This window comes from Myripristis murdjan, chromosome 5 (assembly GCF_902150065.1).
Source record: "Myripristis murdjan chromosome 5, fMyrMur1.1, whole genome shotgun sequence".
Lineage (NCBI taxonomy): Eukaryota > Metazoa > Chordata > Actinopteri > Holocentriformes > Holocentridae > Myripristis > Myripristis murdjan.
Genome location: NC_043984.1, coordinates 30,588,764 through 30,610,831, shown reverse-complemented (window position 1 = coordinate 30,610,831; position 22,068 = coordinate 30,588,764). Strand labels below are relative to the sequence as shown.

Genomic DNA, 22,068 nt, shown 5'->3' with positions numbered 1-22,068 from the left:
CATTTGCCTTGGCCACAAAATAAATAGCATCCAAAAGTTATCTGGGTTTTGCATGGTTACCATTTTGCAAATGGGCAGTCTGGCCTCTCGGAGAGATGAGGAGCATTTTTGGGGGGCACAGCGTCGTTGTTGTAGCAACGTTGCTGAGGAGTGAATGAAGCAGATGTCAGAGTAATCCATCAGCCCGCAGCTCCGAGCTCCCCGGTCCTCATTGAGGAACACACCAGTGCTGTGACACGCTCAGCACCGCTCCTCGGATACACCTACCTCGCTCGGCTCTGGTCCTGCCATACAACAAACACAAGGCTGAAATGCATCGGATTAAAAAAAAAATAATAATAATAAAAAAATACCACCTTCTGTTAATTCTGAGCCAACATTTATTAACTAAAGAATGAATGGAAAAGACAATGTGGCTTACATGTTGACAAGTCAGCGATGACTTAGTCCCTCTGATCTGAGAGCACTAACAGCAGTTGGAAGATATGATTTCATCATTTTAGTGTCTTACAGGAAAGTATAACATTGGAGTGCTGAGACAGTGTTTATTCCCACTTCGATTAATAAAACTGTTGTATCGACAATCAAATAAACATATTGTGAGCTTGGAATTATCATGTTTTATCTGCCTTTTTGCTTTTTATTCAGAATCATCTACATGTTCATGATCTTTGAGCGTTACATTATGCTCATTTTTTAAAGATTAAATAGCTGTTATATATGTTAAAAGATGACATATATGACAGTTTTTCAAGGTGATATGTGAAATATTTCATGTTCACTGTCTCATAATTTGAGTCTAGATAGAACCTTAGGATTCTAAGCTCACAATACACCGAGATAATTTTGATTTTGCTGCAGAATAGAAATGTTTCTGCCACCATGGTCATGTTGTACACACTCCTCTGATGAAGGCAGATTACAGTTTAGTCTGTCTATAATCCAACATAATTCATAAAGTGATATCATGATGAACCTCTGGTGTCCTTTTCAAGGTAGCTCTGTCTGACTGACTCTGGGTGTTAGTGATAAACTTGACAGAAGACATCAAAATATGCAGGTCTGGATTATTGATAGTTGAGCAGAAAGCATATCAGAGTTTGATTTTTTCCTCATGAAACGGGTTATAAACCACACTACTACACATTCCAGTACAAGATTACTGTATTCTGCTCTGCCGATTAAGGAAACAAGGCACATTTTCTACATAGTACAAAGGTTATTCCAATTTCCGCTTTCATTTCCTCGACTCACAGAATGAAGTAGAAAATAAATTAAAAAAAAAAATATTCATATAAAAATAATCTCTTACAAAATATAATCTATCAACCGACATTAAGGGCGATTTATGTCTGGACGCTCATGTTTGCTCCTAGTGGTGTCAACTTAGCTTGAAGAGGCAATATGGCTGCTCAGTCACAAACTCCATGATTTTCCAGACGGCTAGCAGCAAAGTGGAGGGGAAGTGGGACAGAAACAAAGAGAAGACAACACTATCATACCGAGCCCACTTTTCAGTAGTTAAGCGCTCTTCTGCCAGGCTTACGCACAGAAGCAGCATTGTCCCAAATACTTAATTCAGTCAAGTTAAAATCTGACCTGCTGCATGATTTGAGACTCTGGGGAGCGGGCTCACTGACTCGTATTACATGATGTACGTACAACTCCAGTGTTTGAGTAGTGTCTGTAGAAAAACATAGCAACAATGAAACGGTTCATGCTTTTTAAGTGCACTTGAACTTTTTTTTGTTTGTTTGTTTTTTGTTTGTTTTACATCTATACCATCTGAAAACCTTACCAGATTTAGTCAACAGTGAAATCTGACGAACATCAGTAGTTTTCTCATTTAATAAATTATGATTAGTGTAGTTCCTATGTGAAAAAATTCAAACATTTCTATCACTGGTTGAGGTGATTCATGCCCACACACTGGTATCTCCAGCAGAAAAGTCAAGCTTAGGGAATGAAATGGCGAAGAGTCCAGTGTTGTGGCAGATGTCCATTGGCATCAATATAATCAACACAAATTGGAGGAACCAACTGTCCCGGCTATTTGTCCTTGCCTATATTCAAGGCAAGGCTCTCTGTGATTGGTGTCATGCCAGGAAAAGCTCACAGGCTAGCAGCTCGGCCATTTTTCCGTGCATTTGTGTATCACAGAGAAACTTTTAATTGAAATACATTAGCGACGCAAACACACACACTCACACACACACACAGACTGACATACACACATGCACGCACACATGCACCCAGCCAGATCTAGCTGTGTGCATGAACACTCATCCAATAAATACTTCTATTTACAGGTGTACACCTCTGTCCTCTCGCTGCAGGTGTTGCATTTGACGTAGCAGCACCATAGAAACTTGCAGTTGCACTGCCAAACGCGTGAGTACTGGTGCGTGTTGTATCCCCGACCGCAGCACATCAGGTCACAGCTGTTGGGCTGCTGAGCCGTTTTGTTGCACAGGCGGCCCTGGGTTCCCATGCTGCCCGTCAGAGGGTCTGCTTCACAGTAGTTTGGTGACCGCTCAATGTAGACCAGGTCTGTGTCCATGGGTTTGCGGTAGGAGTGGGGTTTCTTGATCTTGAGGAAGGTGGGCCGTTTGTTTCGGCTGGCTCGAACGGGCTCCACGTGCACGGCGTGGTTGTACTTGTCCTTCAGGATGTAACCCAGCTGGCGGAACTTGGGCAGCGTCGTCCAGCAGGTCTTGGTGGTGCAGGATCCCGACACCCCGTGACACTTGCACTCCAAACGCATGTTCTTCTCCAGGAGCTACAATGGAGAGGCAAAATTTAGTTCAAGCAAGGCCCTCTAAGCTAGAAATATCAGGTATTTCATCTAACACACTAGGATGAATTTTAAAATTAAAAGTGTGTAGAAGTCTTTGCTACAAGTGAAAGAGATTGCCACATTCAAATCCATGCAGTTCCACTCATTAGACTAGACCTTCATCAGACCTGTTGAATGTACATTGAATTATATGGTCTAAATTTGCAGCTGAGAATTTCATGACCAAGAATCTCTCACATCACTCACTATTTCTGACATTGTCTCTAATGATCTCTTTTTTTTTCATAATGAGGAGGTAGGAAACACGTGGCACACAGTGGGTTCACAGAAAAACTTGTGTGTAACATATTTCATGAATAGTTCAACAGGTTGAGACAAAAGTTTTCTAGCATTCCAATTCAACGTAAACATTCCAAAGATCTTAGACCTGCTGTGTGTCTATATGGCACATAGCTATGTGCCATTCTTTTAAAAGACAGGATGAGCCCCAAAACACACGGGTGGAAGACCTACAAAAACACGAGCAGTCTCCCTAACTTGCTGCATGGTTTGTTGTTAGGTGTTATAAAAGGACCTGTGTAAATCCTTGAACTTGGAAGGCGCTTTTATATTTATATTTATATTTTTTTTTACCTGACAAATTTAGCCAGAATGACTCATATTGAAAGATGCAGTAGAAGTAGTAAGCAGTGTATATCAAAGTCCTACAACACCAACATTACAATCAACCAAAAGTAAAGAGTGATACTATCAGCTACAGCAGCCACAAAAGATGAAATATGTATTCTCCAAAAGCAGGTTAAAAGCAGTTATGGATATGAGTGGGCATGTTCTTTGTTTCATGTTAATAATACCTGTATTAGTGAGTGCACACCTGCCAAAAATAAGTGAGACACAGGGAGGAGTGTCCACATGGCTCATAAATGAGTAAGATTTTAGTATGATTGTATTTTACACACTTTGTACAACCAACAACATACAAGAAAAGAGGCAAGTGAGGCTGTGTTGTTAAAAAAAAAAAAAGAATTCAATAATAGATAACGTAAGCAAAAAGTTACATAATGTAGTCAACATAATGCAATATCCTGCCAGGCTGCAAACACCTAAGCTTGTCTGCTCCAAGGTTATGGATTCAATGACCTTCTATCCCCTTGTCTCCACAGAGCAATCTTTTTTTTTTTTTTTTTCTTGTTTCATGCCTGTCTATACCAATTTCAAAGACGTCTTGCTTGACAGACAGGGGAAAAACAGACACAGTGCACAGTGAACCTCTCAACGTATGTGGGATGTAAAAACTTTGCATGAGGTGGTGAATTCACACAGAAGCTGGATTAACTTACGAGTGCATGCGGTGATTAAAGGGACAATTTAGTTGTCTCCAGAGAGAAGCATCTATAGAGAGCAGATTGGCAGCGGTAAATGGCCTTTTCAGGGTTAGAGTGGAACCTTTCGGTGTGGCTGGCAAAGCAGACCGGGCATTCTCTCTCCGCCTGCAGGCTGAATGACATCAGCTAACCCTCCTTCCTCCTCACCGAGTGGGAACCCTTACTGGCATTAGAGAAGCCTCACCCAGCTTTTTAATTATTCCACTCTCATGTGCCCTCAGACTTTCTGGAGTCTCCTGGGGTAATTGTCAAAAGCCTTGGATGCATGCAGCTTAGTGTGGTCATGGCCCTGAGACCTGACAAACATTTAATTCATGGAGTTCATTGAAGTGAAATGCCAATGAAGCTGCCATTGTTTGTTTAGCAGAACCCCTGTAAGCCTCCGATGGCACCTTTTACACCATTGTTTATTCTTCTCAAGAAAATTTTCAGGCTGGCACTCAAAACACTGACATCGGTTAAAAATAAAGATGAAAAGCCCCCTATAATAATTACAGAGGCAAACAGTGATGTAAGTGTGCATTTAGAGATCCATACACTATATCAAGTTGTAGCTGATGCAAAACCTCAAGTATGAGGCCCCTCCCCCTCCTGTGCAGAGGACTGAGGAAACCTCTTATTCCCTGCAGAATGGGACAACCTATCACTCTGATGCCAGTATTCTCATGTTTTTATATGCAGTGTTCCCTCAAATCACTATTTTACTTATATAGCAGTACTGTGACAAGAAGAATTTAAAGATACATTTGACCTTATTGGAGCCTTCAAACAGACAATTCATGAAATATCTAACACAGGAATAAACTTTGCTGGTGGTGGTAGGACTATGGTTTCTACAGGTGGGCTGATGTCAGTATATAAGCATGTACAACTCTGAAACTCTTATGGAGTCAGTTCATAATGATGAACCAGTGATAAAATGGGAATTACACCACTTTCAGAAAGATAGGGAAAAGAGCTATTTGATTTACAAACTGCAACTGTGCACTCAGTAGACTGCAGATTTTTTGGCATGCAAATCTGGACAGAAACAAAACACAGAGGGAAAATGAAGATATAGAGGCACAAGCTGAGGAGTTAGCACTCAGTTGTGGTATAAAACAGGTTTACAAAGGTTTTGAATCACCACAACCATGAGAGGTCCTTGATCATACAGTCATAACTGTAATAAATAATAAAAATAAATATCAGGCTGATGGGCCAAGTAGTACACGAGATTAGCTGCAGACAGATACATGTACACACAGGCTGACACATTTAGAAACACATGATAAAGCTCTAAAACAGTGCCATGTTGTTAGCCGCATAAATCTGCAAACAGTCAGCTCATGTGATGTTCAGGTTTAGGAGCTGAGCATACAGAAACAATGTAAACAGGGAAAACTTGCCAGAATGCAACCTTTATGGCCAGAGAGAATGGCCAATTTGTCAACAACTGATAGTAACAGGGATTTTTTTTTCCCATTCTTAAGTGAGGCAAGTCAAAATGGAGGCAGGCTTTGATACCAAAACATGAATACAGTGTGTGGAACTTTATTTATAACTATATTTTGAGTTAAAATGTATTATGCCATAAACCCCATTTGAAAAACAGTCTGGAGAACATGTGGCTTAACTATGATGGGCCAGTTGGGGTTACATTTCAAAGGTTCAATTTTTGATTGGTTTCTTTGCAAAATAAATGAAAACATAACTAAAAAAAATGCACACCCCTCAGTCAATGTAGTATTCAACAGAGTCGGGGATCTGAGAGTTTCAAAACATCTTCTGTTTCACTTGCCTTGTTATCCAGACAATAACTGGCAAAGCCACTGTTAGTGTATCTCTTACACACTCCACTGTCAGGACAAAGAGGGATGGCTACACCGTGTGGGTTAACACTAAGCCTAATACTAAACTTGATCCATGTAGCAATCATTGTTATACTTTGCTACTGAACAATAACTACACGATGAAACATAATGATTATCTTGGATTATGTGCAGAAAATCATTATGTATTGAGTCATCTGGGATTAGCAGCACAGTTACGATGGGAAATAGTGAAACAAGTATCATCTTTCATATTTCTCAAGACCCCCAAAACATATGAAGGAACAACGCTTCCACACCATTTTGAGTACACCAGGACCTAAATACTCTGCTTTAGTGGACACATGTAGTCCACGGTTGTCTTCGAGGTCACTGTTTTTCTCAGACTTTCCAAGGACCTATCTGTCTATATGTCTGCTGTTGCCTCACAGTAGATTGCTTTCTTGCTGTGCCACTTTGTGGACTGTGGTGTCTATCGATCCTCCATTTGGCTCCCTGCCTCTGTTAACAGGTTAAAAACATCAGTGCTTAGCTAAAGCACTCAATGGTGGTCCTGTGCTACTCCACTGGATTCACATGGGCTGTCTGCATGTTTGAAAAGACTGGGATCTTGTTTTGACCGCATTTTGTCCTATGACAATGATGGCCTCCACTTTTTCAATATGTGTTCAACCCCTGGTCACTAACCAATTAAGTCCCCCTCTTATCAAACTCATCATGGAAAACAAATTATGCATATCACTGAGGTTTGGCGAAACAGAAAAACTCTACAATAACTGTTTTGCACTCAATATACTCACAATGTCTGCACTATGAACAATCCATGTCAAAATGTTAATGTTGGTGACACTGAACTAGTATCTAGCAAGATATTAAAATCACTCAAATGGCCATGAAAGCTCCAGCTTCATTTAAACTGACTTGTACAATCTCTGTTCCCAAATCTCAGGTTACATCTATCATACCCTCCTCACACATCATAGCCCCAGATTGCCCTGAATCCTGCTCTTGGGTGACTTAAACATACAGTATATATTAAACTTGTTACATTTAAATTAGCCACAAAATTTCTAGAAATGCTTCACAAACTGGTTCACGTTGACATACACACTCCTTGTCACGCAAAAAGCTTAAGTCTATTTGTCAACACATGCAACTGTCTGTCTCTTGAAAGAATACACAGTTTATGGTCTGTACATCCATACATCATCACAGCAGCTGACTTTTCAATCTGCACTAGCAACAGTTCCCTTTTTTGTAAAATAATAGAATATGCTGTTTAATCTCAAGTTTGCAACCCACCTGTAAATATTAATATCCTTAAATAACCTGTTTGAACATCATCCATTTGTATTACAATCACTATCAAGCACAGAAAATCCTCCAAAAAGTAGCCAACACATCCTCATCCTTCTCAACAACATTTCAGGCTTTGACACTGCTCTGGTATAAGTTTTGCATCACAGAAACTGTCTTCCCCTGATTCAAGTCATATCTCTTTGGCAGACATCAACATCAACAACTGCAAACCTGAAGCTGCTGATCTTTCATGGTGTCCCCCAAGGTTTGGTACTGGGTCTCCTTTGTTTCATTCATTCTCATCATCTGCTACCATCGTCCTTACTTCTACTCATATGCTGACGACACTTTGCTCTACATTGCCACTAAATCCATCTCTGCTGCCACCTCTATCCTTAATTGCTTGATAGAAATAAAGGATGTAAATAAATACAAATAAATATTTTCAAACACTATGGCAAACTAGAATTCATATTTACTGGGCCAAACTCAGTCACCCAGCCCAATCAAGACATGCATATTGATGGTTCCAGGGTCGACCCACCCCCCATAATTTGTAATATTGAGGTTATTTTGAATCCTGCCTTCCTATTTGAACCTTAATTGAAACTAATAAATAACAAACAGAACTGCCTGCTGTCTTAGCCCCTCTCTCTGATTCTCATATTCATGAAACAGTCACATGAAAACGTTTTTGGTACAACAGCCTCCTCCATAGCAACAACTCCAAACTACAATACCTCCAGGACAGCCATGCATATGCTCACTCACAGCTGCTCTAAATATTGTATCACTCTGGTCCATTTGAATATTTACTGGTTTCCCATTCTACAGTTATGTTAAAACTTGTCTTAAAACTATTGTAGCTCCTTCCCTTTGGAACATCAGGGGCTCAGATTCAACAGGCACCTTAACAAACACTCTCACCTGCTAGAAAACAGTTTCATTTCCATTCTTTCCTATCCAACATATTAATTAAGTTTCTGTAGCAGTTACAGTATTCTAGTTGTATGTAGTTATCCTACAAAGTTTACTCTGAATCTAATTATTAGCTTCTCAAAAGCTCTTCTTTAAGGCTGTTGCTCATTGCTCTGAGACTCACGGATTCTCTTAGTTGCAATAACATTAAACTTCCAAAATACTATAATCTAATAAGAGTTTTTTTAAGTCAGCGTCACACTTACTTTCTATTCCACTTAACTTCCCTGGTGCTTATAAGGCACAAGCTCACTCATAATTCAATTATTTTTAATTGTTGCACTAGCAGTAGTAGATTATTAGGTTCTTAAACTGTGTATAATCCTCACAGGCAAAGAACAAGACATTAAGCATTTGCTGTAAATTACTTACAATGAGCTGATTATTACTATCAGATGATTATTAGGTGAATTGGATTTGTGGATTTGTTCAAATAAAATGAAGACAAACTAAACCAGAATACAAACATACCTTGCGTCCAACTTCGTTGTTATGTAAATTCATGAGAGTCCTGGCATTCTGTTTGATCTCGCGGGCATCAACAAACACCTTGGAGAAGCCCAAGCCATAGCGGATGTCTGCAGAACAGCCACCCCATTTCCAGCCCTCCTCCTGATTGTAGAAACCCTGCTTCTCCTTGTCACAGCCACAGCCGCTCAGGTTACCCTGGGTGCAGGCTGCAGTGATTGCATGGGCTACCCCAGCAGCAATGATAGCATAGGTGAACGCAGCCTCCTTACTGCCTGGGATAAAAAGAAAGGCATTTTAATCACAATCGCTGACATCAAGATTCACTGTTTCAGGCACTGTCAAGCCTCCTTACATACCTGGCATAGCTGCTTCAAACCAAATCATAAAATACAGGAGCTGAGCCAAGTTTTATTCATTAATCAAGCTCTCTTTAAACAGATAAATGTCGGGAGGGAGAAGAGGGCAAACAAGTGGCTTCAGGAATCTTTTAGACGATACAGGAAAGTCTTGGGGTTTTTTTTTTGCAACATGAGAAAAACCCTGCTAAACGCAATTAATTCTGTGTATGCAAATGCCTTCACGGTCTTCCAGTTGAGTGACAGTCAAAGGAATCTTTAGGCTTGCGACCAGTCTCTAAATCCAGGAGTGTTATCACACCATTTCACCAGAGAATGGTCAATCTAATTAATGCATAGAAAGGATAAGATTGTGCTTTAGAGACAATCCAAAAGAAGAAATATTATATGCTTAGGCATCAGTCTGGCCCTTGTCCCAGCTTCCGTCACAAGCGGGATCCACCCTGTGGAGGTGAATGTGAGAGGCATGCAGAACCTCCCTACATGGACAGCCAAACAGAATGGATTTCCACTCCATAAATCAGACTGCTTCAGGTCAACTGCATTTTTAATTAAAATGAAGATAATTCCTCTTGGAGCACATGCTGAAACAATCCAAAAATGATTAGTTGTGCCAGAAAATATGCAATAAAGCCATCAACTTTAATATTTAAATCCCCATAGTACTCTAAGTTTATTGTCATGTAATTTTTTTCATCATTCAAGTTCAACTAGTGAAATTTATGTGGAACAAGTGGACATGTGAAGCATCTATGAGTAACACTGAGCACCGGTGCTCACACTTTTTCTCTCACATCATCTAAAAATGATTCATAAAAGGATTAATAACCTCCCAAACACCATCATTCACACACTCTCACACATACAGTCCACATAATCAGAAGTAGGATTTCCAAAGCATCATGTGATCTCGGTAAATTGATCATTAGTGGGTGATAAAAATAAAATGCTGCTTTGGAGTACCACCATATTAACAAAGCATGTAATAATGATGCTAATGATGATGTTGATGATAATGATTTCTGGCACGGACACTGATCACATGTGACAGTGTCTTGCAGATGTGTTTTCAGGACGTTACATTTTTATGCCTTCATTTAATGGACTCTTACTTGTCTGTGTTACTGATGAATAATTTATGTGCATCGAGGCCGGGGGCTTTGATCAAGTATAGAGTTGAGGCATGAGAATACTTGATCCTAATGCCAAAATACTGTACATTACTGCATCACTGCCAACAGAAACTCAATTTTCTGTCAGTTATCAGTGTTCCAGTCTGCTGACACAAAACAATGTATTCAGACAGACTTGGTGCAAGGCAAGTAGGCCCAAACGGTGCTCAAGCTGATCCGCTGTCTCTTGACCGAAACATCTCGTAACTCAGTCTTTCCCCCACAAAAATGAACAACTTTTGTAGATTTTCACCTTTTTGGTAGGTCAAATGCATATGATGATGGTGTTTGGCGACTAAATATTTGTATTTGAGAATGCTGAAATGTTTGCCATGTCTTCATTATTTAGAGATAATAACTTTCTCTTGCTCAGTTGGCTGAAATCTGAGCACAGCTATAACAGATGTAAAGTGTTTTAGCACTTCCCTGAAGCAGTGGCTTAAAAATGATTCTGCATTAAACGTCCCCTGCCAAAGCTGCAAAACCTGGAGCTAAATTTATAAACCTAGAAGAAAGCACTTGTCTGAACTTGAAGCTTTTCGTCTTTTAGGGAAAAGTATTTTATGAGCGTACAAGAGGTGGTTTAGCTGAGCAGAGGTAAAGACCATGTACTGTGTGCCTTGATCCCACAATATCAAAAATACTAACATAATGGAGAGCAAAGCATATCCGTTACTGTTTACATGCATAATTGAAAAAGTATGGAAAAACATGAGAATAAAAATATATAGCTGTTTCAGTTAGGTGTCTAATCCCAATGATCCTAATCCTTGTAGTTCACCAAATAATAAGATGCTATAATAACTGCTCCCTTTTGTATTAACCATTCCTACATAAAAGTAATCATCTTACCATTAACTACCTTGTAAACTTGTCATTTTTGCTATAGCTACTACCACAATTTTCTAACATTATGATCTGCAAATAATGGCCTTTGTGTTCAGCACAGCAATTACAAAGTCATGTTTCAGGGGGGAAAAAATGTGAGCTACGATCCCTCATGAAACTTGAATTAAAAAAATACTGTCAAGCTCTGCCTCCCTCTCTTAACCAAACTTTGGGAGTACTGAGGTGACTGAGAGGATTTGATGAACAAGGCACTGGGAAACCAATGTGTTAAATATGATCCCCCATTTATTTCCGCAGTCCTGTCAGTTGAGCATCCATCGCCTCAAGCCTTATTCCATGAACGGGCCAAAATCTCTGGCTCATTTTCCCACATGAGAGCAGATGCGCTGACTTACTCTCAGAGCTTCAATCTTGCAAACATTTGTCAAAGTGTCACAAGCCCAATAGCTCAGAGGATTCTCTAAAAACATCAGATTTAGGGAGATAATTTTCACGAGGACTGCTTTTTTTTTTTTTTTTTTTTTTTAATATTTAATAGCAATGCTGAAAACTCTTTGAATGCAGCTCTATTACTTAATTGAAGGCATTTGTTTCCACAGTGCAGACAAACTAAAGAAAATATATAGCTTAAGGATTTGTGCAGTGCTGGCTCTCAAGGTGCACACAGCACTGAAATAACAGCCTGTTGCTGTAACGTAATCCAGCTGTATATTAAGTGATAAGGTAAAAGGCAACATTTCATTTGAAGATACTCATTATGCCTGGGATATTAGGGTTTTTCATATTCCTTTCTGCATAGATGCTACTGTGTCAGATGGTGTTTGCATGGGGATTATGCCAAGCAGGGAGTTGTTGAGGAAGGATTCAAGGTATCAATGCAGCACTTGCACAAAAAGCTATTAAAGGGGAAAAGGAAAACACTGCTTTCCCCTTTGAGAAAAAGAGATGAAATATCCCATCCTGCATTAATCAATAATTTAACAGTGAGGGGGAAAAACATGAAAGCATGACAATCATGAAGATCCAGGGTGTACTGACATGTTTAAGCAATACCTTTTCTCCGTTCCTTTCTTTTTTCACTCTGCAAGAATACCTCTGCAGTAAAATGGGGCACCCAATATTATGAGCGACCACCCTTATGAAAAACTGCAATAACCATAGAGTACAATATATAAGGCTGATAAACACATTTCACAAGAAAAGTATGAATCTGAATAGGAATATTATGGCTTTCCCTCCTACAGGGAATTAAAAAATAACATCAAGTGCAACAAGGTCACTGTAAACTGGACACTGAGCACCACAGACAATATAACTCCTTACAGGAATAGTACAGAAATTGAAAAAAATACCACCAGTAGCATAAGGCCAAGGTATTTATTAGCCTACCACAGACACACCATGTCCCTGCAGGAATACTCCAAGAACATGTGGATGTTTTTTCAGCAGCAATAACCTTATTATTGCAGGTGTACAGTGTGGTTTGCAAGTGATCAAATGAAATAAAAAGCGTAACATACCCACTTTCAGTTCTTTTCCAAACACGGTTCTCTCGCCCAGGGCCGAGCAGTTCCAGCGTCCGTGTTTGAACTGAAACTGACACTCATTGATCCCCATCTGAGCCCCCTCTCCGATCACTATGATGGCGTCCGGTCGGCTCTGACAGATAGTCCTCTGTCTGGGGGCCAAACCGGGGATTTTATTACAGATTATACTTGCTCCCAATGCAACGACGGAAGAAAGTCCCCTGTGATGAAGATGAGAGGCAAAAAATAAAATAAAATAAAAAATAAAAATAAAAAAAAATGACATGCATTATGTCTTAGAACAGGTTGTGGCGATTGCTATTGTTTGTACTTGAAGTTATAATCTATTAAAGCCCGCATTTATTATTTTTTTTCCCTTGCAGACTAGGGCTATCTCAGGTTTTTAGAGTTTAATATGACTTTGTGCAAACCTAAATAACTGTAAATGCCCATACACTGCAGACGAGGTGATGGCACTGAGTTTGCCTCACCATTCAAACTTCAAATTCATAAAACTGTGAAATAAACAGTTCCTTATTTTCTTGGGAAAATCCCTGGGAGCCCCGAAAGGATCGTTTCGGGACACTTTAAACAACTCTACTGTTGTTATCTAATCTGTTATCTATGCAAATTTTATAGAATAACTGTGCATAAGAGGCGCGCGTTGTAGGCTAATTAAGATTTCTTGCTTAGTCCAAATGAGAAACCGGGCTGCATCTAATTCCGGACTTTCATACAAAACAGTGCGTTTAGCAGAAAAAAAGCTCATCCTGGAAAACTCACCCGATTTTCAAATATACAATTCCAAGGCAGAGGAAAAAATGGAAAATCCACCGACGTGTTTTCCTGCTCATGGTGCTCAGCCGGTGGGTTTGTGATCAGTAGCAACAACCAGGTTATTTATTTATTTATTTTATGAAGTTTTGCAGGATCTCCAGGTGTTTTGAGCTGCAGACGCGGATAGCTCCTCGGCACGAACGCAGGTTTCTGGTAAAACTGCTCCTGATTTCATTTGGTATGTTTCGGGTGTCAGATCTTGCGGCATTGGACCCCTTGTTTCCAGGTAAGCTGAGTGGCTCCTCTGATGATCAGCCTGTGAGCCTCTGCACCTTTTCTACCAGGGCGTGTTCTGCAGCGCGTCTGCCTCTGAGCCGCTCGCACACAGCCTGTAGGTACAGGCTCATCTCCTCACACAGGCTACTGTAGGTCTGACAAACACTCACTGCTGTTAAGTACAACTCCAGCAAAAGAAAAAAAAAAAAGGCCTCAAACTATTCAGGTCCATGCACTTGTTGCATCACACCCAATTTCAAACCCAGCACTGGGTCTAATTCGTTTCTCAGGTATATGCTGCTGCACACTGAGACTGAGACATCCGTGTTAATTTTACAAGTCCACCCAGCGACTGAACAGTAGCTGTCTGACAACTACCGGCAGTTTTTATTTATTTTCCAACACTGAACGCCCCTCCCACCCTGATTATTTCAGCCTACTTGTCACCCCCATTCCCACACATTGAGGACCTGCTGCGTTTCTTCACAAAGTCTGTTTTCTGTGATGCGACATGCACCCAATCCCCAGCCAATTACCGCTCAATAAAAACCTGGTAATTAACTTGGAAAAATGAAGAGAAAAAAGGATTGGAATTCAGTGCAATGCTTTGGAAATAAACTATTTCACACCATGCGGTGTACCACAAAATATTTTGTTTACCACCCAAATACACTTGGTCCAGATCATGTTTATCCAACTGGTGTTATTATTTATGATATGCGATCAGGGTGGTCTATCCGCCGAAATGGCAAAGGCACTGCAATTATGCCATCTGCTGTCAAAACTGTGCAACTATCATCAATAATTAAATTGAAATAAAATGAAATGAAATAAAAATGGGTGAGCTCTTATTTCAAGAGACTGCTCTGCTGTTACACTCTAGGGCCTACTATAATTGAAGCAAACAAAAGTATGTATGACAAAATACAAAACAACTTTAAAAATCCAATTTCTTTTAGAATATTTATTAACTAACCGTTTATTCATTATCACGTTGTTCCTATATAACTCATTACAGCAACACACAATTTCTCAGGGCTTCCATAGCACGAGGGGACAAGAACATGGTAACCCAATGGCTAATAAGGACAGAGAATAGCATGAGCAGACATGGAAAATATCATGACATTATTGGACATTTCAAATGGTTGGTCAGAAAGTGACAAGCAAATTATGATGCTGATGTTGAGAGCCAACACTTGCTTTTAATGTAAACAGATTTAATGTAAACAGATTCCTGCATGACGCTCACAGAAACAATGCATGCATCAACTTTCACACAGACAAAATATAAATATCATAATATCCACTAAAAAAAGGTCTGATCACTGACATTTTTTATGAAACACGTCTGACACATTCATCCACCAAAATATATCTCTAGTGATCTGGGGTAGAAAAACACAACATAATTCAGAAAATTAAAGCCCATCTATTGCTGACTTTTGGGTCCCCTCTGATCTGAGAGTAGTGTTAACTAATGATCCAAAACCAAATGTAAATTATTTTAATGAAACAGAAGAGATACCACTCCTCAGGGAAGGCAATAGATTGTATAGTTATCTTCCAAACAGGGCAAAATCACTACCCTTCAACTATACAATCTACTACCTCATCCTGCATGAGCAATTTGAGTAAAATCATGTAATCAATACCAAAACATGTGGAACCTTGATCCAGTCGAGTGTTAATGACGGTAAGCAGGCCTTCAAAACCAAGCAGGGATGCTCACGACGTGTCCTTTGTCACTTTGAGAAAGACAGTAGGTTGAATAGTTATCTCCCAGTGCGGGTGTGACACTAAAACTATACAACCTACTACCTCATCCCACAGTGCAAGCAAAATCGTGCCGCTGTCAGAGAACGGACCTTTGCCAGTTTCATGTTGAGAAGAAAATCCTCAAGACCAAACAAAATCCACTTTGCGAATCTCGACCTCCTCGCACCTGCTGCTGAGGTCCCACACTGCAGAGAGAAGTGGATATAAGTCGCTTGGGAGTCAGGCGTTAAAACAACCACAATACGGGGATGCATTCACACCATGTTTACAGTGATTTATTCAATTTCATGAGTGTTTACTTCACTGCATTTAGCTTGGTGAGGACAATGCCATTCAAGCTCATGTGGCAGCGTGTAATCGCCTGAAAATGCATGTTGCAGTCCATAATTCAAATCATTTACAGCAGAAGACCCCAACATGCAAGGGCCGATGAATCTATAAAGATGAGTGTGAAAGTCTGGTATAACAAAAAGAACCAATGGGAGGGTGCAGACTGAATCTTATATTCAACAAATTGTAGGAATACCAGAAATGGTCAATTACAGCAAAGAGAGACAAGTCCATTATGTTTACCCTAAGTTAGAGGGACTTCAATCAGATTTACTGTGACTTCCCTGCTGCTAAAATATCTACCATGGCAGGATGACAGCTCTCCAAAACAGTCCAATAACTGGTCCACTTTGCTTGTAATGGCAAAGCGTGAACTTTAAAAGAATTATGTACAAAAAAAAAAAAAAAAAAAAAAAAAATGAACAAATCTTTCCACTACGGCTCAGACCAAACAAAACAAACTGGTTGTGAACGCACCTGTAACATCAATATTTCTGACAAAGAATGTGAAACATGAAAACGACGTTGTCAGCACAGGAATCCTGATGCTAACTAGAACTGCACACAATCCAGCTGTGTCTGAGGCTCATATTTCTGCCGACAACATAGTTGGTGTTGCGCCACTGTAACGAACACGCAGCCCAACGCCACCATCTGAAGTCAATTATCATGTTTTTAACTTGCTTGTATTTCACTTCATCATGTTATGAGCGAGAACACTCACAAAGACAGTTAAGTAGCCGGCAGGAAGAACCTTCACATACTAGATCAACATACGCCAAATTTCTTACAAGCTCAAAAAACTGATTTGTAGTGCAGTCTTAGTTGGGTCTGAAGCATTTTTCTAAAGTATCTTGCTTGGGCCAATTTTGATGGAGAAATAAAATCATTATTTAAGATGAGCAGATATGTGGGGGAAAAAATAACCTTGCAACAGTGAGAAAACAAAACTCCAACATCCAATAAATGGCAGACTGTACTCCCATCTCGTTGTCTGATAGATAAACCTACAAATGGAAAGATACAAGTACAGCGAACATTTTTCTAAACATTACATATGATCACTATAGATTTTTTTTTGTTTGTTTGTTTGTTTTAATAAACTGTTTCTAGAAAGCCTATTTTTAAATGAGTGGTTGGGTGCTTCTCAAGTTGAATTGAGAAAGTTCTTCACCAGGTAATGCTTGTGTGTCTTAGATAATGCACTTAATTAGCAACAATATTTTTTACCTGTTTTGAATACTGCTTAATCATGCTATATTATTTCTGTTCAACTGTCAACTGCATTAGGACTGCAGTCTGATCGTGAAACAGGTGCCCTTGTGTGAGCTGTCATGTTGGCATGAATAGTAGCCAATGTATTTTTTTTTTTTTTTGACCTCTTCTTTTTGAAAATGCCTAGTGAACGGCTTGGCCACTGTCCGGCACAGTGCCAACCGGCGTGGCTGCTCTCTGTTCACTTCAGCTTCAGGACCATGGACAACAGCCGGCAGCATTACACCACTGATCTCAACACCAGCAGATTTAAATGATTAGCACCACTTCATATTTAAAAATAGATAAATTACTCATTCAAGAGCAACCAGTCTCCAGCTGCAGTTTGTTTCTGAATGGCCATGTACAGACTCGTGGCTCTCAGTGGCCCATGATTGGAGAACACCAGCTGACTCCAGGAATATGTTCACCGACACCCCACTGATCATTTTGAGAGATGAATTTAGGACTGCTTTAACTTGGGCCCAAGATACAAACACCAATTCCTATCTGACAATGGAAATTTTGTGAATTAGTGTAATATAAACGGTTCAGTTATAATATATACAAATTTAATAACGTTTGAACCATATGATGACTGATGGAATAAGGCAGCTGAGGGGTCAATCTAGTGTGAACACTTAATTGCTGATTGGCAGAGCTTCAGATTAACAGTTTTAGTCATAAAGTTGTTAACTCTTGACTTCACCTACTTGGCTTATTCATGCTGTGAGCACAGGCTACATCTGCAACATATTCTGTACTTAGATATAAAGGCAAATATTTGCACAAAAATAATTAAAGCTCCAAAAAGCTGCTACTCTTGCACTTATGAATTCATTAGGCTGCATTTTTGATTAGTTAGTTCACTAAGCTTACACTGGGCTACAATCTTTTTTTTCCCCACAGAATTAGGTTTTTTGCTTGACTGAGGACAAAAAAATTTGACTTAGATCTAAACAATGTATATCAGAAGAACATGTCTGCTCTTGAATAGTTTTGAGAAAGCAATGCAGCTGCTATTGGTCATTTTCAGTTATATTGTATTGAAAAATAATAATGATCTGGCTAAGCGACAGAGAGACAGCACCCCTCTCCTTGTAAAGCCTGCAGTCATTCTCGGTGGCTACAAGTCTGCTGTTCAGTGGGACTGTACAGTCATGTCTGTCTGAGGCTAAATCTCCTTTGACTCCCTGGATAAGACACCTTACTGATAGTGAAGATGACATTTAGATGTCCAGGTGAAACGATGCAGCCCTTCAAACGGCCCAGAGCAATAATGATTCTTGCTCAGCTGAATCACAGTTAGAAATGACCAATTTTCTTTGCTATAGCCGCGTGGCTCCCCTGTTATTGCAATTGGGTACAGGTTTAACCTACCTCAAGGGTAAAAATAACAGATTGTACTTGTACCTGTGGTAAATAACACTGTGAAGTCAGCTATTTGGCTTCAAACCCGGAGCAGGACGGCTCCGCAACACGGCTGATCCAACAGGGGAGGCAGAGCAAGCTAACTCAGCTAGCTAAGTCTAACACTGGTTTTACACCAGCCAACGTGACTGAGCACTAATCATTAAAGTGAGTGGTTTGGGTGGGAGAAACACCCTGAAACCTGTTTTTTAAGGCTGCAGAGAAACACAGAGCCCACTCGGTTCGCTGCATGTCACGCTGCCATCTCTGTTAGTTAACTACTGCTTCCAACTTGCGTTAGCTAGCTGGCTGATGTTAACGAGCTAGACACATTTAGCTAGCGGCTAGCTAGCAACACGCTCCAGCGTGGTTGCAAGATAACGTCGGATAAAAGTCTGCTAACTGGCTCTGCTGATACACAACAGTACCGTGTATTCTTACATGAGGCTTTGATGAATAAAAGGCCAAGCGTTAAGATATATTATTAGAATTTGGTTGGCTAATGCTGTCTACCCACCTGTCTGCCATGTCGTAACACTTCTCCACCCTCTGACTGCTGCGTCTTCCTCGTTTGGTTGAACTGTCGAGGCGCAAACGATTGACGAGGACCTTTGCCGCCACCTACTGGTGGGAGTTCTGCTGCCTGTAAACGTAGCTGGAGGCACACTGCATGGACAAAAGTATTGGGCTACACATCTTAGGCCAGGGGTGTCAAACTCGTGCCATGGAGGGCCAAGAGGCTGCAGGTTTTCATTCCAACCAACAACTCCACCAGGTGATTTCACTGATTAGTCCCGCCTCTCTGTTTCGAGGTAGGGTGATCAGTGAAATCACCTGGTGGAGTTGTTGGTTGGAATGAAAACCTGCAGCCTCTTGGCCCTCCATGGCACGAGTTTGACACCCCTGTCTTAGGCACTGAATTCAGGTGTTTGATTCAGTCCCATTGACACAGGTGTATAAAATCCAGCAGCTAGCCATGCAGTCTGCCTTTACAAACATTTGTGAAAGAATGGCTCGTTCTAAAGAGCTCACTGAGTTCCAGCGTGGTGCTGTAATAGGAATGTAATAGGATGCCACCGCTGCAACAAGTCAGCTGGTGAAGTTTCTTCCCTCCTAGATATTCCACCATCAGCTGTAAGTGGTTTTATTGGCAGAGCACGTAAAGTTACAGAGCGGGTCGCCGAGCGTGGAGGCTCATTGTGCATATAAGTGACAAACGCTCTGACTCAATATTGACTGCTGGACCTGGGTAACGGATTTTGTTCCCAACATGTTTTTTACATGTTTGTTACAACAATGAATTGAACCTTGAATAACTGCAGAACTCCAAACCTCCTAGCTGGCATTAACATCAGCACAGAAACTGAGCGCCGGGAGCTTCATGGCATGGGTTTCCATGGCCGAGCAACCGCATGCAAGCCTTACATCACCGAGCACAACTCCAAGCGTTGGATGGAGCGGTGTAAAGCACGCCGCCGCTGGACTCTGGAGCGTTGGAAACTTGTTCTGTGGAGCAACCAATCACACTTCTATCTGGAGGTCTGATGGACGAGCTGTAAGGTTTGGTGGAGGAGGGATAATGCTAGGCTATGGGCTTGTTTTTCTGGGGATGGCCTCGGCTCCTTAGTTCCAGTGAAAGGAAATCTTCATGCCTTCAGCTTGCCCGGACATTTTGGACAATTCTCTGCTTCCAACTTTGTGGAAACAGTTTGGGGAAGGCCCTTTTCTGCTCCAGCATGACTGAGTCCCAGTGCACAAAGCAGCTCCAGAAGCATGGGAGCTGTTCTGGCTGCAAATACCTGTTCTGAACTTCATCTTACCGCCCATAGAAAAAAAAAAAAAAAAAAAAAAACGAACTAAAACTAATATTGAAAATATTAAAAACTAAACTAAAAGTAGACATTCTTAAACAATCAAAACTAAACTGGAACAAGCAAACCCACTCTGGAACTGAAACTAAACTTAACTGAAAACAAAAATTAAAAATGAAACAAAATTTTAAAAAACTAACAGCACAATAATAAGTCTGCTCTGTACACTGTCACCTTATTGTGAAGGCTTCCTCCTGTGATCACAGTCTGAAATGCAGTTCATACAAGTGCTTTGGGCCAGGCATAAAATTACACCATGAAACCAAAGTAATATATGTTGGCTGTTGTTTTGCATTAGAAATGAAGCAGCAGCAGGGGAAAAAAGGGGGAAAATAAATTATTGATGATATTAATAATAATTACCCTGCCAGCAGCCAGCCTCATCTCCAGGGTCTGGGGGCAGCTGAGGAAGCATAACCCCCAGAGAGTTTTTTTTTTTTTTTTTACTTTACAGAGAATTGTTGATTTGAGTCATTTCAAGCACAATTCAAATCAAATTAATCAACACTCAAGCACTGCAGATTTGTCACCGTCATGAATTTATGTGAAATCCTAGGCCATAATCTGAATAACAGCGCTTGTGTCTCAGTATCTCATCACCCCTCCTCACCTCAGATGCCCTGCCGTCACTTCCATAACAGCAGCAGTGAGGATGCATGAGTCACAAAGTGTGTCTCCAGCTGAGATGAAGCCCAGCGGGCTCTTGTAAGATGGACGCAGGGCTGCTGGACTGTCCCTGCTCCCAGGTAATGGAAACAGCAGCTCCCAGCATCTGACAGCACTGTCCCAACCAGTTAGCAACCCAAATTTACTGAGGGAAAACACAGCAGAGAATTACTGACATTTTCACTGAATAGAGGATGTAATTAAAGCGCACGGTGTAATGGTTAAGTGGATGCACCTGAACACAATCTTCCAGCCCAGCATCAGGGAAGACACGGTTATGTAGACCAACAGATAATCTATCCTAACAAGAGCCACAGGCCCCCAGTAAGATTCAAAATGTTTTTTGTTTGAGTATTTTTGCCAATCCACATTTTTATGTTTACGATGTACACTCAGTGGCCACTCTCTCAGGTCCACCTGTACAATGTAATGCAGTTCAGTGCAACAGCTCCCCCCTAAATTCTACCCTTTAATAAAGTTTATAATGTTCAGTTTTTGTTGACATTGTGGAGAATGTGTCAATCAAATTATGTGTTTATTATTGAGGTTGTAGTTTGCAGAGGTCTTGTACTGGACTACATTATATTGAGAAGTGTTTCTAATTTTTTGTCCTCCCTATTTATATACATTAGGGGGGACAGAATATTGGAAACAGCTCTCAGTAAAATTCAGTCCAGTTCAACAGCAGCACTAAATATGAGCTCAAAGCCAAACATAGAACGGAATAAAAACCTCTATTACTGTGACAAAAACAAAAACCTGAGCATCATAGGCAGCAGAAAAGGAAACTTTATGGTACAACAGGTGTATTTGATTGGATTAGTTTGAGCAGGTGTAACTAATAAAGTGGCCACTGAGTGTATACACACACAGAGATAGACAGAATTTTAATATTTTGCTCAACGTGTCTTGCTTTATGTCCACTCCACTTGTGACTGCACACCCTGTAGCCTTGATATTTTTAAAGTCAATCTTGTTGTGAAACATTAGTAAGCATTTTCTAATTTTAAGTTATCCTTTATTAATCCCTGCAGGGAAATTAATTCAAGCACGGGGTAATA

At 40.4% G+C, this 22,068-nt stretch overlaps 1 protein-coding gene across 3 annotated transcripts; it reads right to left on the bottom strand.

Annotated features, from left to right (window-relative positions):
• Nucleotides 1-420: 420 nt before the first annotated feature.
• Nucleotides 421-21,145, bottom strand: wnt7aa (wingless-type MMTV integration site family, member 7Aa). Of its 3 annotated transcripts, none has more exons than XM_030051664.1 (4): nucleotides 20,952-21,145; nucleotides 12,639-12,865; nucleotides 8,742-9,013; nucleotides 421-2,779 (listed from the first exon to the last, which is right to left on the bottom strand). In XM_030051664.1, exons 1-4 carry the CDS (start codon nucleotides 20,975-20,977, stop codon nucleotides 2,300-2,302), a joined length of 1,005 nt encoding a protein of 334 aa, XP_029907524.1. In that variant the 5' UTR covers nucleotides 20,978-21,145; the 3' UTR covers nucleotides 421-2,299. The 3 variants fall into 3 exon arrangements, 2 of the variants coding, with proteins under 2 accessions (XP_029907524.1, XP_029907522.1); XM_030051662.1 differs by lacking the exon at nucleotides 20,952-21,145 and adding an exon at nucleotides 13,428-13,866; XR_003928241.1 differs by lacking the exons at nucleotides 421-2,779; nucleotides 8,742-9,013; nucleotides 12,639-12,865 and adding exons at nucleotides 14,642-15,661; nucleotides 18,988-19,136.
• Between the last annotated feature and the right edge of the window lie 923 nt (nucleotides 21,146-22,068).